The sequence below is a fragment of the Periplaneta americana genome, chromosome 1, assembly GCF_040183065.1.
Source record: "Periplaneta americana isolate PAMFEO1 chromosome 1, P.americana_PAMFEO1_priV1, whole genome shotgun sequence".
Lineage (NCBI taxonomy): Eukaryota > Metazoa > Arthropoda > Insecta > Blattodea > Blattidae > Periplaneta > Periplaneta americana.
The window spans coordinates 208,255,424-208,277,641 of record NC_091117.1 but is presented as its reverse complement, the minus strand read 5'-3'; the positions used below and the strand labels follow the sequence as shown (position 1 = coordinate 208,277,641).

Below are 22,218 nucleotides of genomic sequence, written 5' to 3'. Positions count from 1 at the left end.
GGCCATGAAGTGCTTTGAATATTGTATTTTCTCTAAAAATAGAAAATTCTACAGAACTGCACTACTTCAGTTTAGAAAAACAAAGTTCAATGCATGATGATTTTCAGATGACATACAAAGAAGTAAAATTTATTTTATACAAGAGACCTATTCATTTTCACCTACATATTTTTAGAGAATATTTAATTAGGAAATCATATAGTATTGAATTGCAACATGAACATAAAAAAAGTTATCAGTACAAAACATTTAGATTGTTATTAAAAGTGACTATATTGTATCACCGTTTTTCTGAATTTTGTAGTACCGTGTAACATGGTTATAGAATGACACTAAGCCATATTTATTGTATTATTGTTTCATCGTATTGTATAGTAACTTTAACATAACATTTTGTGCATTACACAAGCCACCACTGCCACTCTTTAAGCAAATCACATACCCTAATAATGCGTGTCTGATGTAGAAGGAGGTTTTCTGCCAGCTTCGTCCTGACCTTGGTGGCAGAAAGCATTAGCCTTTCTGCATTTAAGCAGTTAACGTTTTTGTAGATAGAAAAATCTGCACTCACCTTAATTTCAAGCAGAGTCTCGAAATGCTAAGATGCATACTTCACATCTTTTACAAATGTTGTAAAAACAGTGTGAAGTTCTTGTTCTATGATGTTGTTAATTTCTGTATCTGTAGTATGCACAGTCACATTATCCTGCATAAAATAAGCATAAGTTTTCTCTTCTTCTATCACTTCATGAACGAATAGTCAACATATTATTATTAACATCATCATCATCCTTGCATGTATTGGACCTAGTGGCCCATCACAGTCTCTTGCCAACGCTTGAATGGTCTGCCCAAGGATCTCTTGCCCACAGGATGGTAATTTAAAATTTGGCATGGAATTTTAGAACGAGGCAGTCTGATGATATGTGATCTCCAGTTTTGTCTATTTCTGTAGGTATTCCGTAATCGGTTCAATCTGCAGTTCTTTCATAATATAATGTTAAAATTTTTAATGTGATCCATTCTCGTGTATCCTGCTGTATGACACATAAATCTCATTTCTGCCGCTGTTAATCTTTGTGAATCAATATTACGAATCGTCCAAGCTTCACTACCAAAACATAGTATAGGTCTGGCCAATCTTTTATAAATTCTGGTGTGCATGTGTTTTTGTACTAAGATTGGTTTGAATATCTGATTAATTATCCCCATTGCTCTGTTGAATTTAATAATTTTCTCATTCAAATCCTTTTCTTCTCCATATGAAATTTGATAACCGAGATAGGCTAACTAAAATTTTTGACTCGTTCGATGATCTTATTATTGATGCATATTTTGCTACGGACTGGTTCCTTTCCTAAAAAAAGCCATCACTTTAGATTTGTCAGTTGAAATTTCCATATTGAAACTTTTTGCCATTTGATTAAAGTTGTAAACCAAACTTTGTAAATTATCCTGAAGTTTTCATAAACACAATATCATCAGCAAATAATAAAGTATCTATTTGGGACAAACGACTTATCGGTATACTTCCATGTGGTTTCAATCTCCATTCCTTAATAATGTGATTCATGTATATTATAAATAATAGAGGAGATAAACTACAACCCTGTCTCACTCCTTGATTTATTCGTTTCCATTCTGAATATTTCAGAATTCATGATATTCACGAAAAACATTGGCCTGATAATTTTACGCGTACTTATTGTACATTATACCCTGATTTTCACGTCATGTAAAGGAGCTTCATGCAGGATAGGCCTAAGCAGATTTTCTGAACAGCAATATCTGTTATTTTGGCTATCAACACCTGCTAAGACGAAACCAGGTATTGTTACTGTAGAATACCAGTTCTACATAATCCCGTTTTGTAGGTACTACATCCATTGGCAGGACCTGCTTAACCACGGTTTTTTGTATGACTTCAATTTTAACATTTACATTACGAAATATGCAGATGATCTTGATACCCCTGTTTGTTGTGCTCACTTAGGAGTAGACTTTCTTGGACTGACTTCTAAACAGGTACATATCTCGTCCAATTTATCTTCAGGAAGAGTATGTATACATTTAGTTTTCTTTCTTATCAGCAGTAATCCCATTGCACGAAGTTTCGTCACTAATTTGTAAACCATATACAGTAAAATCTCGATAAGACGCGCCCGCTTATTATGCTATCCCATGTAATACGCTTTTTTTGTCTGGTCCCTGCACATTTCATATATAATGCCTTTATAAAATACCCCGTTTGTTGCACTCGAGTCCTGCTTAATACGCTATTTTTGTGGAATATTTTCGATGTAATTTTCAGCAATGTACTGTAACAGCAATGAAACATCTTGGTCACTGAACTCACTGGTGCCATTAACCTGAAAAGTACTGGTATTCGACTCTTTACCTGCGCATTTAAACCTTCATACTTCATACCTTAGTATACCCCACCCTCTTGTTACGCTCTCTTATTCGACTCCTTATCTGCGTGGTTAAAGCCTACATACAGTTACAATACCTCACCCTCTTGCTAACCCTCTCTCTCAAACAACATTCCTCACTCGGCCGTAATAAAATTCTGGAAATTTTTGCTGGGCAGTTTGTTGTCCTTTAGTGTATTGAAGTGTCTGTGAATGTCATTACAATGAGTATTAAACGAAAAGGCCTTTCTGTGTCGGAAAAATTGGAAATCTTACGAAAGTACGATGAGAACAGTACTTTTACTCAGAAACAACTCTCTGATGCAGTAGGAATCCCATCATCGACATTAAGAACGATAATAAAAAATCGCGACCCAATCACTACAGTTGCAACGTTGGGAGGATGTAATCACAGAAACTGAAGTGTGGACAACACGCACACGGCAAACAACTATAAATGGATTTTTTTTTTCGAAATAATTAAGTACAGTACATATTGTAAATGAAGGGTATACGGGAATAACGATCAAGGTCCATTTTAGAAAGTTTCGAGAAAAACGAATTTAAAGTTTAAGCACTTAATGCTTTCTTATGTGTGTATTTAATAGAAATTGACGTAGTGCAATGTCAAGAACGATTATTTCTTATTACTAGCTAGACCACATGATAGTACTTCCTTTCCACTATAATATGGCATTATTAATTCAATTTCAATTTTTGATGGACCTTGATCGTTTTTCCCGTGTACCCTTCAAATGTCTTTGACTTGCAGTACAGTAATTACATAATGCAGTAATACTATATTACCTGTAATGAATCATGTATTTAAATAAAGAAAAATGCTAATAGATAATGTATATGAGTCAAAATTAGTATACCCGCCTAATACGCGGTTCCGGTTAAAACGCATTTTACACCCGGTCCCTTGAAAAGCGTCTTATTGGAGTTTTACTGTACCTACTATTAGAAATTGAATAGATATCAGGGAAATTTGAAGTTTTCTGTAAAAATATCACATTTAGCAAAAGTATAATGACCTCATCTCTAATTTTCACATATAGCAAAAGTATAGTATATAAACACATGCTGTTCAACCAAATACATGTTACAACAGCAGAGTCAGTGATGCTACTGAGCTACTGAGCAAGCACAGCAGTAATGAAAGGTTTTTTTTTTTTTGTATGCATGAGTCATGTGATAATTGTGCAATACCACATTTTTTTATGCTCATCTCCTCGTATGTCAGACACCCTGTATTTAATAATAATTTTAACTACTTGGTGTGGATTAATGCTGCATGTTCAAGTAAATATGTTTGGTCATCATGTATTTTGTATTGGGATTGACCTGTTATGTCATTAAGGTTTGCTTACAACTTTGTATTTCTGTTTTACTTTGGTATTTTGTGTCAGGGAAAATGAGTTTGTGAAATTATTATAATGTTTCTCATAATTTTTATTTTAATCTTGAAGTTACAGACTGTAATTTTTTTTCTCTCCCTTTTTAATGTAATTTTGTCATAATGTAAATAACATAAATGTTAAATTGAAATTGAAGAGAAATATTTTTAAATTAAATTAGACGTGAAGTAAGGGCAATTGTATCAGTCAACAAGGTGTAAAAGTAAGTATATTAATAGATCGTTCTCATTACTATAAAAACGACTATTACTGTTACAGACTGCCCAGTTATACCACCGATATTTACTTTAAGAATATTTCCCCAAATAATGCTAAATTAACTTCATTTATGCTGGTAATATTACATTAAAAAAATCTTTCTGCTGTGGTAATCGGCCTGGCTGACTGACCATATCCACGAAATCTTTAAACAACTTGTATTGATTTATTTTTAACACAGTTTTCTTCCTTATGCTTCTGTCGTAATTATTTCTCTTGTATCATGTTACTCACACTGGTTAAATGCATGGTTTTATATGCAGATGTGTTTTTAGAATTTCAGAAAATTGTTTCATCATTAATGTGGGTAAGTAAATAAATAAAGCGAGAGAGGAAGGAAGGAAGGAAGAATAAAGCAAAAAAAAGAGGGAAAATGAAAAAAAAAACCAAAGTAAGATAGGATAAAAAAAGAAAAAAAGACGAAAGAAAAAAGACGAAAGAAAAAGGACGAAAGAAAATGAACGAGAAATAAATAGGCATGAATAGAAAGGAAAGAAATATAACAAATAGGGAGGAAGGAGCGAAAAAATAAAAGGAAAAAAAAGACGAATTCTTCATTGTGTGGTTGGGTAAATGGTAGAAATGGATGGATGATTGGTGGTTGTTGTGCTTCCACTGAGTATGAGTATGATTATGATCAGGTCTTGAAAAAGCACTTGTCTGTTCGTTTGTGACTAGTGATTATCTTTACTTGATGACTGAAAAAAAATTCTGTGCTTCTGCTTCGACCATGCTGACAAGTGAAATTTTTGCCTGACTGGTGAGTCACCAAACATTTTTTTAAGCCCTGATTATGATGATTATTGTGAAGGTGATGGGGGAAGGGATGATAAGTTAGAAGGGAAAAGTAACATGAGGAGTAAAGAAAACTTGAGAAAAGGAATTAGAAGAATGAAAGAAAGTAAAAAAGATAAGAAGCAAAAGGAGATAGACAGAAGTGCATTGTTATAATATAGGGAGTTGATGGAAGAACATAATTGGTCTGGAAGAATTTGTTTCAAGAAGTGGATTTTAAAACTATGGAAGCACAAACTTACATATTGATAGAAAGACAATTGCAATGTTTTAATATGAATGGCACTTGAATAGTTCAACATTTTGAAAGGGTAACTGATTATTTAATGTAATATTGGAATATATTTTTTTGGAAAAATTTATTAGAAAATGTTATGTCTTACTGTGTACACAACATTGTGTAATAGAACAACATTGTTAAAGAGTACTAATGAACATTTATTTGGGCGATCCTTATGTATAATGACTTTGAAGGGAAGATTGAGATCTGAAGATGTATTTTAATTAAATCAAATAATGAAAATTTGGAGAGTAGATTCCAATGCCTAGTTTACGGGTATAGCTGGTCAGCTATAATTTTTTTTTTAAGTAGCAGCACTGAATTCCTAGATTATGAATCATTTTTAGAGTAGTTGCTATATGTTACAGCACAATAGGCTATATTGCATGAGTGATATGCTTGATGTTTTAGATTCTAGTCTTATCTACTTTCATATTTTTCTTTTTAATTTGTATTCAAATTCTTCTTATTATAAAATAAGTTTCATATTGTAATACAATTTTATTACATTTTACATTATGTTTTCACATTCTGCATGTGCCAAACTACAAAATTATTAATTTTTTAATATGACGTATATTGTAACGTACAAAATTCATTTTTCTAATATGATGTATATTGCAACATAGTTATCAGAGGCGAGCTATGAATTTGGGCCATGGCGTAAGTAGTTATAATTGACGCCAGCGTTTTTGGCGTGTGTCCTAGAGTATAGTGCCCAGTTTGTGAGCATGTTGCTAGTGCAGCTGAGAATGGTACCACTTCCTATACACGTCACATCAGTCATTTGCCAAACCCAGTTGTCAGACTGACTATGCTAAAGGTAAAACACTCGCACTTAACGTTCCCATTACTTATTTCACACGCCAAAAACGGTGACGCGGACTATAAAGTATGATGTACCTATAAGAGATAATCATATATTTCAGCATATGTAAAATGTAATGAAGGTATAGTAATACACCAATAGCATAAAATTATTTAACAATAAAAGTAAAGCTAAAAGACAAAGAAAATAAATGTAGAAGGAGAGACACTGGACCGAAATACCTCATGCATATCAGTCAGTGATTTAATCGTAACATTGTAGCTGCTCTTGGCACACATACATCTATCGATTAATAGTCAAGGTAGCTATACTGTTTTCGCTGTAAGAAAAATCCTAATGTAAACACAAGCACGTGGCTGTCATACCCGTGATTGGCTCACAGTTGAAACACTCACATGACGCAGGAAAATATAGTCCATATTTGGAAACTATCATCTTTTATTATTTGAAACTAAAGAAAATTGAATTATAGTTGTTAAATACAATGAAACACATAACTTCACTCATATGTAAAAGAAAAGCTACTTTTATATTTTGTTATGTACTATGAATGCGGATGAATACAAACAGTAATACGGAAGTAGTCTGTTTTTGTAACAAGCTGGCGTCAGAATGCCCACGAATACAAACATTAATACCCAAGTAGTCTGTTTTTGTAACAAGCTGGCGTCAGAATGCTGATGAATACAAACAGTAATACGGAAGTAGTCTGTTTTTGTAACAAGCTTGCGTAAGAATGCGGATGAATACAAACAGTAATACCGAAGTAGTCTGTTTTTGTAACAAGCTGGCGTCAGAATGCGGATGAATACAAACAGTAATACCAAAGTAGTCTGTTTTTGTAACAAGCTGGCGTCACTTGAACTCGTTGTTCACGTAAGCACGTGGTACTGAAGTATGGCTTCTGCATCCTCGGTGTGTGTGATTATTAAACATAAGAGTGAAAACCCTCTCAAAAGCGGAAAAAAACAAATAGTCTTAAATGTATATAATAAGTTATGTGAGTTTTAATCAGAGTAATTATAAAGTAAATGTTTCCTAAGCAAATGAATGCATAGTAGTGAGGTTAGGTCTACTTGATGAGTAACGGGAAATGTTTAACATGAAACAGAATGTACAACAGTAGGCGGGAACATGTACTGAGAATCTATGGCGCCAAATAGCGGCCAATGAAGCCTCACTTCGGTCACGTGCTATTGTTTGTATTAGGATTTTTCTTACAGCGAAAAGATTATAGTGTCGACTCCTTCACAAAAATTAATTTTTAGAGAAAAAAAAAAGGCTGGCAGTTATCCTATAATCTAGGTGTTTTGAAATCTACTGTTCAAACACTTTAGTATTAATCTATGGCACTTTTAGATTGCGGCTTCTCGTTAAAAGAGGTTTTATTTTGTTGACATGTCTCATTACTATTGGTAAATTCATTGAATGATATGATACAGGCTCGAGGACATTTAGTTGCTGAGTTGGACCCATTGGGTATTATGTATGCTGATCTTCATGGCACTTACACTGACCGCAAAGGGGCACCACCTGAGCAGGTTGTACGCCATTACATGGGTAAGGCAGTCTCTGGTGATGTGGGCCGTGTGACATTTTGAATAATAATGAGTGCTGAACATAATTTGATACCATTACACATTCCTTGGTTACTGTGTCCTGTTTCAGTTATAGTTCACTTTATGAATGACTTCACTTCTTGTTATGTTTTAACTACCTTAGAATACATTATATTCAAACATCATATAGGCAAACTTAACAGTTTGTGCATGTATGCACTTTGTTCTGCCAAAATCATTGCACAAAATTTTGCATTGTGATAGTAGAACATAACAAGGCTTGATCAGAAAATTTCCAGACTGATTTTTTTGTCCCCCTCCCCCACCCCAAGTTAATAATTCTCAACAACTGTATCAGTGTATATCTATTATCTCAGTTATCCCCTTTAAAGTTGTATTAGCTTTGAGAGGTGATAGATAGGTGATGTTCTGTTTTCAGCCGAAAGCAATTCTAGAAGTCTGCTTTTCAAGAAAGCTAGTAAGTGTTTCTTACTTAAATTTCTCCCCCTCTCCTCCTTACCGCCTTTCCCAGTATGAAAATTGTTGTTTTGTTTCCTTTCAATGCCATTGTAAGGGTTGGAAAGAGAATAGAGTCGTAGGGTGATTAATCTGATCAATAAGGAGGGTTAGGACTACACAAATGTTGTTTTAGACTATACATTTATGTACAGATAATGCACTGTGAACTTATACATTGTTGTGGTAAACAACCATTCTTCGGATATCAGCTTTTCGGGATATTTTTACTACATTTCTTTTTCAACGACATTTTAGTATTAAATAAATTAAAGAAAAGTCAATGCAAAAACAGCATAATATTTTGTAATCATTCAATTTTTTAATATCTTGTTTGTTTTGGAATAGTACATTATGCAACGAGCCTATAATGGTAGTAATTAAGACGCAAGTATGTTTGTTTATGAAATGAGCGCAAGCGAGTATCATAATTTTCATACGAGCATCTTAATTACCATTATAGGCAAGTTTCATACCACTTTTTATGCTCGACCATATTTCTAACTTGAAATTATTCAAAATTAGGTCATGTTATGGTTATGTGCGAACTGACCTGAATTGTGAGATGTGCTTAGACGCGAAAGTATTGATTTTTTCCGAGCCCGAATGTCATTGACCTTGATATAGAATAAGATGAACATTAGTCTGATATAACCTGGAAATTGATTTAGAATTGAAAAACGAGATGACAAATTGAATTTATTTGAATATTATTTACAATTAACGCTAATTATTATAGTAACAGAACATAACCTTCTGCGACAGTATTGGATTTCCAGCCTCCGTGACTTTTTGCTAATTGTCTTTCGATTGCATATCCGAGAATAATCGATACTTGCGGTTTTATAACGGTACAAAGGTGACTTGTCATTGGCTGAACACCTGAACTTTAATGAATAGGTGTACTTTAATGAGGTGCATTAAAGGGCTACTACCAGGTGTATAATTACTACATTTCGGCATGGTCGAGCATAAATAATATTTGTCTATTGGTTTTGTCTTTACATATAATGTCAATGCAATTGCATTAGTTTTGTTCATTTTGAGCCATCTGGAAAACTTTTTGAATTTTGTAAACCATTGAAAACTTTTTCCCCTGTTCATTAAATGCTTCTTTGATCATTAAATTCTAAGTAGAATTTGATGTACATGCACTGTTTATTTCAGATCTCTTGCCTCCTTTTTACTGATGAATTGCAGAAAATACTACATACACACACCTATACCACAGTCTAGTATATACAGTCGCGAAGCTCAATACGTAGTAAATATGCAAACATTAAACAGTTGCTCACCGCTAGGATCGCTAATATCGCCTCATTACAGGCAATGCAAAATAGTACCGTCACAGTCTATTGTTTCTAGCACACTCAAAACTCAAGCTTCGTGACTGTATATAGTAGACTGTGCCTTTACTCAGGTAAAATTCAACATGCCTTGTGCTATTGTCTGGGTCTAAACAGGAAATAATTTAGCAGGTTCTGTTATACCAGTAACATAAAATTGTGGGAAAAGATCATACTTGTGGTGGCATACCTATGTTATCAGTTTGGAAATTTTTTGATTATGCCTTGTAATTACCCAACATCTTGCATTTATTAGATATTACATTTACAGTGTTCCTTTGTTTCTCTCATTAACCTTTATTTGCGTAGTCTTACTGCATCTTGCTACCTGTTTTTATATAAACATGACCTAAACTGGTTGAAAGTAATTAATATGAAACAATGCTCTGTTATGATATCAGATCTAGAAATAAACATTAAAAATGTTTGTGATGAGAAATTTATATGAAAAGACTCCATCAAAAGTTTAGGTTAAAAGTGGGATGCAGCAACATTGGGATTTTTTTTTTGTTAGATAGGTATTCAATAGAATGATCGCTTTAAATCATAAAACCATTTTATAATTATGGTATTTTAAATTTATGCGATCATTTGCCTTTGAAGTATACACCTGTTCATGCAAGAGTAACTCTTGGCATTGCAAGTCTTCTGATTAAATGGTGTAACCATACCTCACAGTTAGTGCTTAATTTTAATATTCACATGCCTAATTGACATGATAAACATCATATGAATTATTTACTTGATAATAGGAGTACTGATTATGGAGCATTGGAAGTCAACAAACTTTTGGCTTGCTTGGTTGTCATTTTATTTAAATTCGGTACGGTACATGCATTAAAATAATGTCCAAAGTATGTGAAGTGAAAGTAGCCATGATAACCTTCTGTTCATTCCTATCAGTCTGTATTAGACTTGTGTGTCAGAGAATATCAAGTAAACAGTGAAGTTTGAAACATGAATATTGACTCTGTTCGACATCGGAGGAATATTGACTGTTCAACATCTGACAAGCGGAATACATAGCCATTGACAAGGTGTGGTTATGCGAAGACCAGATGTAATATTTCTTAAAATTAGCTTTAGTTTCTAAAGAAGTTCGATGTTTATTTTTTCAAAATGTCCTTTACCACAGTAATCACATAAGTTTATCTTAAAATTTAACTATTGCGATTTTTTTTTTTTTTTACTTTTACTTTTATTTGTACAGGTTGTCACAGATTTGATCAACATACTTAAAAAGGCGTTACATTAAAAAAAATTGGTAAAAGAAGTAGTGTCATAAAAATTATCACTATTTTCTATGTATCAAAGTACAAAAAATGCATTAGTTCTGCTGTCATTTCTGGTTATCATGGAGTGCAGTTTGAGTTTTGCAGTTCCCACCATTGTCTGTTGAGGCACTAATCAAAAAAACTTTTGTCATTAGTTGATTGTCTTAATCCCATTGACAGATTAATTGACATAATGTACATGCATTCTAGAATGAATAATTTGGCATGGGTAATGTTTATTGATTCAAAGTTATTTAATTAATATTGCGTATGGAATCATGCACGTCAGAAGAAATGGCAGACTTCAGGATAAATTCTGTGTTTTCTCTCGATACCAAGTGTTATCCTTGGTGGTCTGGTGGTTTCCATGCTTTCTTCTGGATCTAAGTGTCATGGCTTCTAATGTATCTCTTCCTCTACGGAAAAGTAAAGTTGATGGTTGTATCTCATACTAAATTTACTCTATATGAGAGAACCATACAATATTCCACTATTTAATGTCATAAGGACAATTTTGAAACTAGCCTCGTATTGATTACCTACAGTTTTTACTTTCAGTTACATATGGCATTGCAAACTAACCCTGTAGTATTTAAAAGTAGACATGTAATTATTGTAGATATTATGAAATTCACAACACAACAGATTTCCTTTTGTGTGTCATCTAATGTTACATGAACACAGTATTTATAAGTACGAGGCGTGTTCTTAAAGTAAGTTCCATTTTCAATTATAGCTGTCGCATCGCTGCAATCGTTATTTTGCGCATGCGTGTTTTCTTCTTCAGTCCTCAGGCAAGCTGTGCATGCAGTTTCAGAGCTTTAGTCCGTGTGTGTGGTTAGTTGTGATCAGTTGAAATGTTTAAAATGATCGAGCACCCCGCCGACTGTGAGATGCGGTCTGTTATCCATTTCTTGAATGCAAGAAACATCAAACCAGCTGACATTCATCATCAACTTTGTGAGGTGTATGGTGATGATGCCATTAGTGATGGAATGGTCAGGAGATGGGTTAGAAAGTTCAACGAGGTCCGCATCTCTGTGCATGACGAGCAGCATACCGGTCGGCCATCTTTGATCAATGACGATTTGGTGCGTGCTGTCGATGAAAAAATTCATGAGGACAGGAGGTTCACAATTTCTTCGCTTTCCTTGAATTTTCCACAAATGTTGCGGAGTGGTTCGCAGGCGTGTGAATTCTACAATGAGGGGATAGAAAGACTTGTGCCACGACTCGATAAATGCCTCAATAATGGTGGAGATTATGGTGAGAAGTAATTGAAGTGTGGGGAATACAATGCTACAAAAATGGTTTGTAAATATTTTCCCGTTTACTTTCTACACCCTTTTGGAACGTACTTTAAGAACACGCCTCGTAAATCTTATTATTGACTGGGAGTAACAGGAATTGTAGACTTCAAATCTTACACATAGTTAATTGGAGGTAATGTTGTAATATAATGCAATTTTTATTTACATTATGTTATGAAAACAATGAGACTCAGAACACTATTTCTTTTGACAATTTTGATTCTACTGTTATCCTACAAGAATGGCGATCAATATTCTTGACAACCTCTTTATTTATAAGCATTTTCGACACATTACTAATAAAGTAGAAAGACACTTTGATTTAAAGGTGATATTATTAGGCTGTTGGAACAAAAAGAACATTTTGAAAATAATAATACACTATTCTCCTGCCTTGTAAATAATATACAGTACTTGTTTATTTCCCATTGATTATTTTTTTTAAATATGCTTATTTATATGTATATAAACCTTCAATGCGTAGTAAACTTAAAAACACAGTAGCCTAGGTAGTTGATGTATAGTAGTAGACAATAGTTAAGGTGATTTTTAGGTGCTGGGTCCTTACGGGAAACCTAGCTTTATTTTGGAATTACTGTGATATAGGATGATTATAATCAGTACTGCTTGTCCCTTTATTCAAATTCAGGTGGTTGGAACATGGGCTATATTACTTCTGCTTGACTCTGGCCTTGCTGTGGTCCAAGGTAGTTTATAGTCATTTATTTACAATTGGCGGAATATAAACTTTCATAGATCATTCATCCGTGCACATTAATGAATTCTCATTGGCTATCAGTACAGTTTAACTTTCCTCCCAGATTAATATAGTTTTAGTTTCGTTAAAATAAGAAAAATGTTACAGAAACTACTTAAAAGAAAAAAAAAAAAGACAACTGTAAATGCTGTAAAGAAGTACCTACACTATGAGTGCTGTGAACTAGCTACAGACTATTATCGTTTTAAGTAAGTGTAACCATTTTGTAAATGCTGTACATAAAAAGTATCTTTAATTACACAGCAGAAAATTTCTCTCTCTATCAGAGACTGTTCTTGTGGACAGGTACGTGCTATCTGTTTGTGTGCATTGCTAATGGCTGTTTTAATAAATTGTCTTTAAAATGTATATTTAAGCTTAGGTACAGTTTTATTATTATCATTATTATTATTATTATTATTATTATTATTATTATTTTATTTTTTTTTTTTTTGCAAAGTTTGTAAAATTTTATCCTTCATATAAATAACATACAAAACTATTTTCGTAGAAAATTTAAGACAGTGATGAATATTTTTTGTTATGTAAATAATAGTCATTATCCAGTCAAATTTCATTATACCCTGTAAGGCTTCATGTAAATATGTTTGGTAAGTTTTTAGTGGTACTTGTACCAGATATTTTGTCTATTATTGCCGTATATTATCATATTCTTGTCATAAATTCTGTCACATGTTTAGGTCACTGATTCTCTAACAAACTAAGCACATCTGGTATTTCACTGCCTGCGATAAGTTGAGGGGAATATTGGGGAATAATAAACAGTGATGTACTGAGGTAGAATGGCCAATAAAAGAAAACAGAGTGACGGTTATTGCATTGCATAAGTGCAAGCATAATTTTTAAGTTATTGAAGTCACTTGGAATCAACCTTAGATTCATTTATTGTACCATTCAGCGATACAAGTTACTTGGATGACAGATCGACCTCGTTGATTTCGAACTCCAGTAATGATAAAAAGAATCTGAGAACGAATTCGAAAAAATCCTCTCTAAAAACAGAAACTGATGGCACATCAAATTAAAATTCCAGAATTCTCCCCATCCCACCGCATTTTGATCATTATAATATGACAATCTGGTTACAATGAAATATTCTGTGTTTTTTTTATGTATTTCTTCAGTTCTGTTAATTGATTTAGTCATTTATATTTCGAAACTACATTCCTATGTATTCATCTTTGATGACAACTTCCTAGTGAATCAGGTTCTGAGAATTTATTTTAGAAATCTGTCATTTACAAAACAATTCTCACAATGTTCTGCTGTGATGTGAATATGAAAAATAAACGCTGAAATTTTAATTTCTTTATTTTTAACTTTGTAACACTGTTCTCTGGTTGATCTCTTGCAGTGGAATGTAGTTTGTAGTGTTTGATGAAATAAAATTTTCACAAAGCTTTGACTGATGTCCTTTTCTATAGTCTTCGGAAATCTTAACTCTACTTTTCACGATTATACAATATTTGATTTAGCAGCAGTAGCTATGGAGTATCATATTTTACAGCTTAAGTTCGTCTGTTCTTGAATATAATGCTACACTCTTCATTGAGATCCTGAAATATTTCAATTCTAAGTTTGACGTCAATGTCAAACTAAATTCTTTATTTTTATCTTGATATAAGCTACAAGACGTAATATAACATTTTATTGCTTATTAAATAATTCACAGTTATTGTAAAACCTTGCATAACATTTAGTTAACAAACATTTCAAAATGGTGACTACTTGTATACCAGAATTAAATGTATTCCTTAAATTATATATTTTGAAAATTCTTACAATAAAGAACAGTGAAAGAATTCTTTAGAAAAAAATAGTACCTGATACGGTACTTTTCTTTGCATGCACATGTTTAGCAATTTACCAAACAAAATATTCGTATTGAAAATGTACTGCTGACAGATGTCAGTTCTAGTTTTTGGGATGATACTTAATAATGTGTGAAAATATTTGTTGTCTTCATCTAAAATGATTTTCCTCGATAATCATTATTCTGCGAGATTATTGAAAATATTTCCCTAAATAACAAAAGATATATTAGTTCAGAAAATTTTGGCTGATTTGTCAATAATTATAAACCACATGCAGATATATTTTAGTACATATGTAACAATTTGGAGAATAATGATTTGGAAACCGATTCTTTGCACTCTTGGATTACTTTCTAACATTGGCATCACCATATTGCAGTTAACGATACTCATGATACGATACATTTTCCTATTACTGATAATACGAGTACTAGAGTATTGAACCTTTGCTTAGCAAACTTTTCTTCATGCTTGTCGTCGTATTCTTCTTGATGTCTTCTCTCTTTACATACTTGTATATGTACATCATAGGTAATTAATACGTAATAACTACACCTGTTTTCCGCAGCATGTTTGATTTGAAAAAAATCGGAACTTGTTCAAGAACAGTTTTTTAAACTATGTTCCTTAGAAATACGCAAAGGAAATATGCCATGGACAATGATAGGTATGTTAAGGCTGGTTCACAATAAACCGGAAACGAGAATCAGAACGAAAACGAAAACTGTAAAATTGTTAAAATGTGTACATTTAAATGTGAGCATTCACAATTAACGAAAAGCTTGCCAGAGCCCGGGATCGGGAATGGAGAGTTGGCCAAGTTTCAACTTTGGCGTTCACGTTTCCGATCACAGCCCACTAGATTCATTCTATTGCCATCTAAAAGCTATTTTGTCGTCGTATATTTTGTAGCAAGAAGACCGTGACATAACCTATGCGTTATTTTGTTCTGTGCTGTGCATCATGGAGCAAATTTTATTTGATGAGATTCTAATATTGAGTGTTGAGGAAAATCCTCACACTTATGATAAGTGGCGCGCCTCGTATAAAAATGAGAAAATGAAGGAGAATACGTGGCTTTCAATAGCTGCATCTTTGAACACCGATTGGAAGCGAATCATATTTTATTACTGTATTGGTTGTATTACACACTACATATTCATGCTTCAATTCAATCACTACTGTTGTGTTCATTTTTGTTCTATTACAAATGTTTCTTCTCTAATTATTTTACGTTATGATAGACTTAAAATAGGTTGTGATAATAAAGATGCATGGGCATATTTATAGTCCCGTACCAGCTCAGTTGGTAGAGCAGCTGGCTACGGACTGGAAGGTCCGGGGTTCGATCCCAGGTGGTGACAGGATTTTTTCTCGTTGCCAAACTTTCAGAACGGCCCCGAGGTTCACACAGCCTCCTATAAAATTGAGTACCGGGTCTTTCCCGGGGGTAAAAGGCGGTCAGATCATGGTGCCGACCACACCACCTCATTCTAGTGCCGAGGTCATGGAAAGCATGGGGCTCTACCTCCATGCCCCCCAAGTGCCTTCATGGCATGTTACGGGGATACCTTTACCTTTACCTTTTTTACCTAATGAAATGTTTCAGTTGAAATTTCGAAGGTGGTTAACCTGTGTTTATGTTGGCTGCCTTGTACTCATGAGAGAACGCCATTGGTCATTTATACACAAATAACATCAGAATGTATGATATCGACTTTACATATCGTTATTGACATACATATCAATATGCATAGTCGTCTACGTTCTCGGTTTATTGTGAATCAATAATTTTCACATTCACGTCCTCTGCTTCTCGTTTTCATTCTGGTTCTCGTTCCTGGTTTATTGTGAACCAGCCTTTAGTCATTTAGTCATATATCTGTCACATGAAAGCAATTCCATTTACAGTTCATAAGTTGACAGTATCTTTATCTTCTTTAGTTCTTATATTTGTACCTGGATCCTGGGTTTCATTTAAATCCAAATGTTGTATACCCACTTGGGATATATATATATATGATATGATATAATTAACTAATGGAACAATGGAATTGAAGTCTATAATACGTTGAGGTACAGTACTGAAGGTATTGAAATATGAGACATTCATATTTTTTTTGTTTAGTTTGTACTCTACATCTGCACTTACGTGAAATGAAAACTATGTATAGGCTATTGTATAGAACTCTCTTTTTTTTTTTTTTTTAGAGCAGCACAATTATTAAGATCTTATGGTTACTATTTTGAAAATGGTAATTAATTACAGAAATTGAGAGAATGAGCCTATAACTTGATGCTAGGTGCTGCGATTGAGTGAAAAATTACGGTGCTGGATTATTTTGTGAAATATGTGGATGTTATAAAATCATAGTGAATAATTTATAGTATAGATACCAATAATCTTAGAAACTTCTGTGCCTGGTGAAGGGGTAGATTTGTACCAGAATTGTCATCAATAAAGGACGAGTGAGTTGGTGTCTGGTTTGTGTATGTACTCCGCTGCTTATACCGTTTTTATAATGGCTTTTATAACTTTTTGTTTTACCTAGTGTTTACATATAACATAAAGCAAGCTTTTTCGCTTTAACTAACTGAAAATGTTTTTTTTTTAATGGAGAATTGCTTTGTAACATTGAAATTGTAGTTGCTTGTGTGAACTGGTCCAGTATCATACAAAACTGATGTTTAAAATAAAGATTATGATCCATATTGTTTCTAAACTCAGACTAGGACAGTATTGTAATTGACAAATAATTTATTTTGTACAGTTTTCTGTTTGTCTTTATTATTATTAACATAAAATTCGATTTTAAGAGCATACTTACGTTAACTTGATACAGACCAACACAAGAAACTATAATATTGAGTTCTCTAACATTTACAGCTTAATTTTCCAATGGATTTTAAAATCAGCTGAAAGTTTTATGTGACAAAAGTTTTATGTGCTATTTGATTTCATGTGTTTTTGTTTCAATATTTTCTTTTAAAATGCAACTAACTTTCTAGATTGTGGCCCTTATGTGAATAGTTTTTTCATGTGTCCCTTATTGTGTTTATCTTTACTTAATATGTAGCTTTAGAAACCTCACTTATTTCCCTATTACCATGCCATGGAACCTTCTTACATTGTGTTGTCAGATCCGAGGTCATCATATTGCCAAGCTGGACCCATTGGGAATATCAAGCGCAGACTTGGATGACAAACACCCTCCAGAATTGCTCTATAGTCACTATTCTTTTGGTAAGAACTGGTAGAGCACATCACTTATTGGTGATGTTGAGTTCTTAAAGATCTTGAAATGCAGGTTTTAGAATTATAGGTAAAAGTAGTTGGGCATCATAAATAAGTTACATTATTCATTTATTTTAATCACATTTTAATGCAGTATTGCTCCTTTTGTCCTTGGCTGGATTTGAATCCTTGAATTTCGGTTATAATTAGCGAGCACGGAATGAAACTTCAGTTAAAATTTGAGTTTGCTTAGGTATTGTGTAAATACTTTCGAAATTTGTTCTGTAAGGTACAATAAAAAGATGGTACTGTAATTAATAATTTATTTGACCAGTTTTTCCTAACAATTTTGCTGTTTCATTAGTTAGGTATTATGAAAACATTTAATGAGAATGTACTTGATTTACATAGGATACATATTTTTATAAACAGAAACTATGTAGCATGTTTGTGACTCAGAAATTTTAAATTTTGTAACACAAGCACCATTACTTATTATAAAGCGTGCAGCAAAACATCCTCCCTAATTTTCAGTTTAAATAAAAAACAGATGGATCAAAATAAGGAAACTGTATTAATATGAATTGTATCTAAACAGTGGGAAATTTAGGTTTACATGCGTTGCCATAGCGATATCAAATGACATGCGCAAAACAACAAGAATTGAATAGGACATTGAATACACGGAATTGACATTCAATTAGTGCAAATTGTAATCTGTAACGAATTCCAACTATGCCGTGGACGGGTGAAGAACGTGTTTACGCTGTGGTATCGTTTCTGGTAAGTGGTAATTCTGTTGTCGCTGCTCAGATGTTTCCCAGATGCTTAATTTCTTCGTGTGGCGACGTCCCCTGGCCAGCACAATCACCAGACCTTGCACCCTGCAATTTTTTTCTATGGGGGTAACTTAAGGCTGAGGTGTTCAAACATCGGCCGAGGACTTTGCCAGACCTAAGAAATGCAATACAGGAAGAAATTGGTCTTATTCCTCAAGAAATGCTAGAGTGATTCAGAATTTCCGAAGTTGCATTGAACAATGCATTAATAGTGAAGGACACTACTTGAGAGACACGTTATTAAAAAAATGAAAAATTCCCACTGTTAATATTAATAGAATTTCCTTATTTTGATACGTCTGTTTTTTATTTAAACTTTAAATTAGGGAGGATGTTTTGCCACACCCTTTATTATTTTCCCTATATTTTCGTGAAGTGTTAAATTGTTCAATTTATAATAATGATTAACTAAGATAATCATATATTGGCAGGTAAATATTTTCTTGAAGAAAGAGATTCATTTACAGAATGTCAATGAAATTTATTTTCTTTATGATACATTTAAATAGAACATAATAATGATGTTAATATTTCATTACTCCCATGATTTACTTTCTTCTTTCCCTTACACACACACGAGTGTGATAATAGAAGCAACTATGTATGTGTGTGTTGCAGTTTTATTTTATTTTTTAACCACATTGTCTTCAAATTTATTTATTTGTAAGTAAATGATCTATGTACCTTATTGAGTGTAATTAGTTACCACTGCCACCGGGTATATGCCATTTGCAGTGCGAATAAATATATACATACATATCTTTGTGCTTGTATATTTATTATGCTTAACATATGAAGCAATGAACCATTGTTGTTTCATATTTGGGAGCAAAATAAAGTATCGATTGTATAATTGACACAGCATTTTTGTTCAGAATATAAAGAATTAAATTTCTCGTATTTCATCATTGAGATATACTAAAATTTAAGTTTTATAAGACTTTCTATGGTTTTAAAACAATATATTTGTGTAGGCATTTCTGGTTGTGTATAGAGAAGAGAAAAACTACACTCAGCATTAAATATTTATGATGCCTAACTCATAGAAAATAAGATTACACGATACTTTATATAACATTTTTATAAATTGGATTGAGAGATTGGTTAGATGTTAAATTGAAAGGTTAATTAATTTGGTGTAGCCTATAACTAGTCCATTTCTTATGTACACAAAAATACAAGATACCACGATTTTAATTATTAGAGTACATTAAGTATATTTTATTTATTTATTATTTACATATTTTTAATACTACATATGTTATCTACATAGTGATGAATAGCAAATACACTTACCTAGAAAATTAGTGTTATCTGAAAGAAAGATACTGACTGCATTTTTGAGACCTTTTAAATTCACCATATACAGTCTGTGTTCCGCGCCATGGCGTCGCGGACTAAGGCATCCCGCCTAGGACCCGCATTACGGAATGCACGCTGGTTCGAGTCCTCATGGGGAAGAAATTTTCTCATGAAATTTCGGCCAGTGTATGGGACCAGTGCCCACCCAGCATCGTGATGCACTTGGGGAGCTATGATAGGTAGCAAAATCCGGTTGCGAATACCAGCTATAACGGCTGGGGGGATCATCGTGCTAACCACACGATACCTCCATTCTGGTTGGATGATCGTCCACCTCTGCTTCGGCATGTGGGTGTGAGGCCAGCAGCCGGCTGGTTGGTCTAGGCCCTTCACGGGCTGTAGCGCCACGGATTATTATATACATTCTGTATTAGTATTTAGGCTTACAAGTGTTATTTATAGTTCCGCTTAGACGTTTTGAATTATTGTTTTAAAAAGCATTTATTTAATTTAATTTTAGAAAATATGACGTATTAGTCTTTCATAAAATATTTTAATGGCTTCTTCTTTTTTTTATTTCTTTTTTTTTACCAAAAAAAAAGCTGTTTCATTTATTATGATAATAATTTTAAGAAGATTTATGTTCAGGTGATTTTTAAGTTATGTGTTCTTTGAGGTTGTACGAATAATATCACATTATGTTAAAATAAATTCGCATGTGCATAGCCAATGTGAAAATAATATAGTCAATATTTATCTGATTGCAAATCACTACCTCTTTCTCTTACCCTGGATAGACAAAATATAAACTATAAACTCTACTATGATAAAAAATGAACATAACATATACAGGATGTTTCAGAATTCAACCAAAGAAATTTAAGGGGTTGTTTTGAAATAGGGTACTAGAGGTCTGTGGGTCCAAACTTGGACGTAATAGCGTGAAATATTTTTCGGGCCAGTATGCTACTGACTGAACCTGCACGTGGCATTGCAGTACATTTGAAAATGTATTGGGTACAATATCGCTGTGTCTCTGTGGCACAATCAGTAAGCACATTAGATGGTTTCTGTCAGAGGATGAGGCCAAACATACGAACTTCAGCACATACTTTTTTCTAACTTAAGGTATGTAGCTTTAAACTTGGGTGCTGTAAGATTAAAAAAAACAAGCTCTAGCTATTTTATAATGTACGTAATAATGACAGTAATTATTCCAAGTATTTACTGTTTAGAAGGGTGAAGAAAGAAAGAAGTTTGAGAAATGCATATCCATTACTCTGGACAAGATACGAATCTCATACAACTTGGGACAAAAATGCATAAAAATAATAACACAGAACACATAAAGGTCATGAACTTGTTACCTTCGCAACCAAAGGCTAATGTGTGTCAAACAAATACCAGTGTCCAACTGAGCTGCATAGGAGTCCAATATAACTGACTTGATCTGAACTGTACTGAACCAATGATTACTTCTGTACAGTATGCTCTTACGCAAAGCATAATAAATAAATACTACAATATGTATTTCGGTGGCTCAGAAAACAAAGAATTCATAGTTTTCATCAATGTATAAGACATAATAATAATAATAATAATAATAATAATAATGATAATGGTTTATTTTAACTTGCACAGTTAAGGCCATTCGGCCTTCTCTTCTCAACCAGTATGATAGAAAATTACTACAATGCTATGAATATAACATAATTTAATACAGTACCATACAATGCAATACTACAATACAAGACAATATAATACATAATTAATATAATACACTGACAATTCTTTTCATCTTTACAACACCAATAAAATAATTATGTAATAATAATAATAATAATAATAATAATGATAATAATAATAATAATAATAATAATAATAATAATAATGATAGTCATACTTAAATTATTAAACTCGATCACAATTATAATTGGGATAAAAAGGACTAACACGCTGGGACTCGAACTTACCACCTTTTAGCTTGAGATCTGATGTGTTATCAATTACACCACAACTTCATGCCGATATTTGTTCTCTAAAACAGTACAATAATAACGAAAATGAATGGAGGTAAAACAGAAAGCAGTCCAGTGGTGTACTGTGTCATTATCTGCCGACAATTTTGCAGATTTTGTGAAAACTTAAGTTTTTCAAAATACTGTTGATCTGTTTTTAACACTTGGGGTTCATCCAATCCCTAATAATGTCCGAAAGCTTTCCATACCATTCCATACCCCTATTTCATTTT

At 33.1% G+C, this 22,218-nt stretch overlaps 1 protein-coding gene across 7 annotated transcripts in view; it reads left to right on the top strand.

Annotated features, from left to right (window-relative positions):
- Positions 1 to 22,218, top strand: part of Ogdh (oxoglutarate dehydrogenase Nc73EF) — a 117,982-nt gene that overhangs the window by 21,766 nt on the left and 73,998 nt on the right. For 5 of the 7 annotated variants that reach the window (XM_069836571.1, XM_069836567.1, XM_069836569.1 and 2 more), the window contains exon 4: positions 17,733 to 17,835. In XM_069836571.1, the coding sequence (XP_069692672.1) occupies positions 17,733 to 17,835 (103 nt within the window). Of the gene's footprint in view, positions 1 to 7,436; positions 7,555 to 17,732; positions 17,836 to 22,218 lie in introns of all 7 variants that reach the window. The other 2 variants (XM_069836570.1, XM_069836565.1) reach the window with 1 other exon arrangement.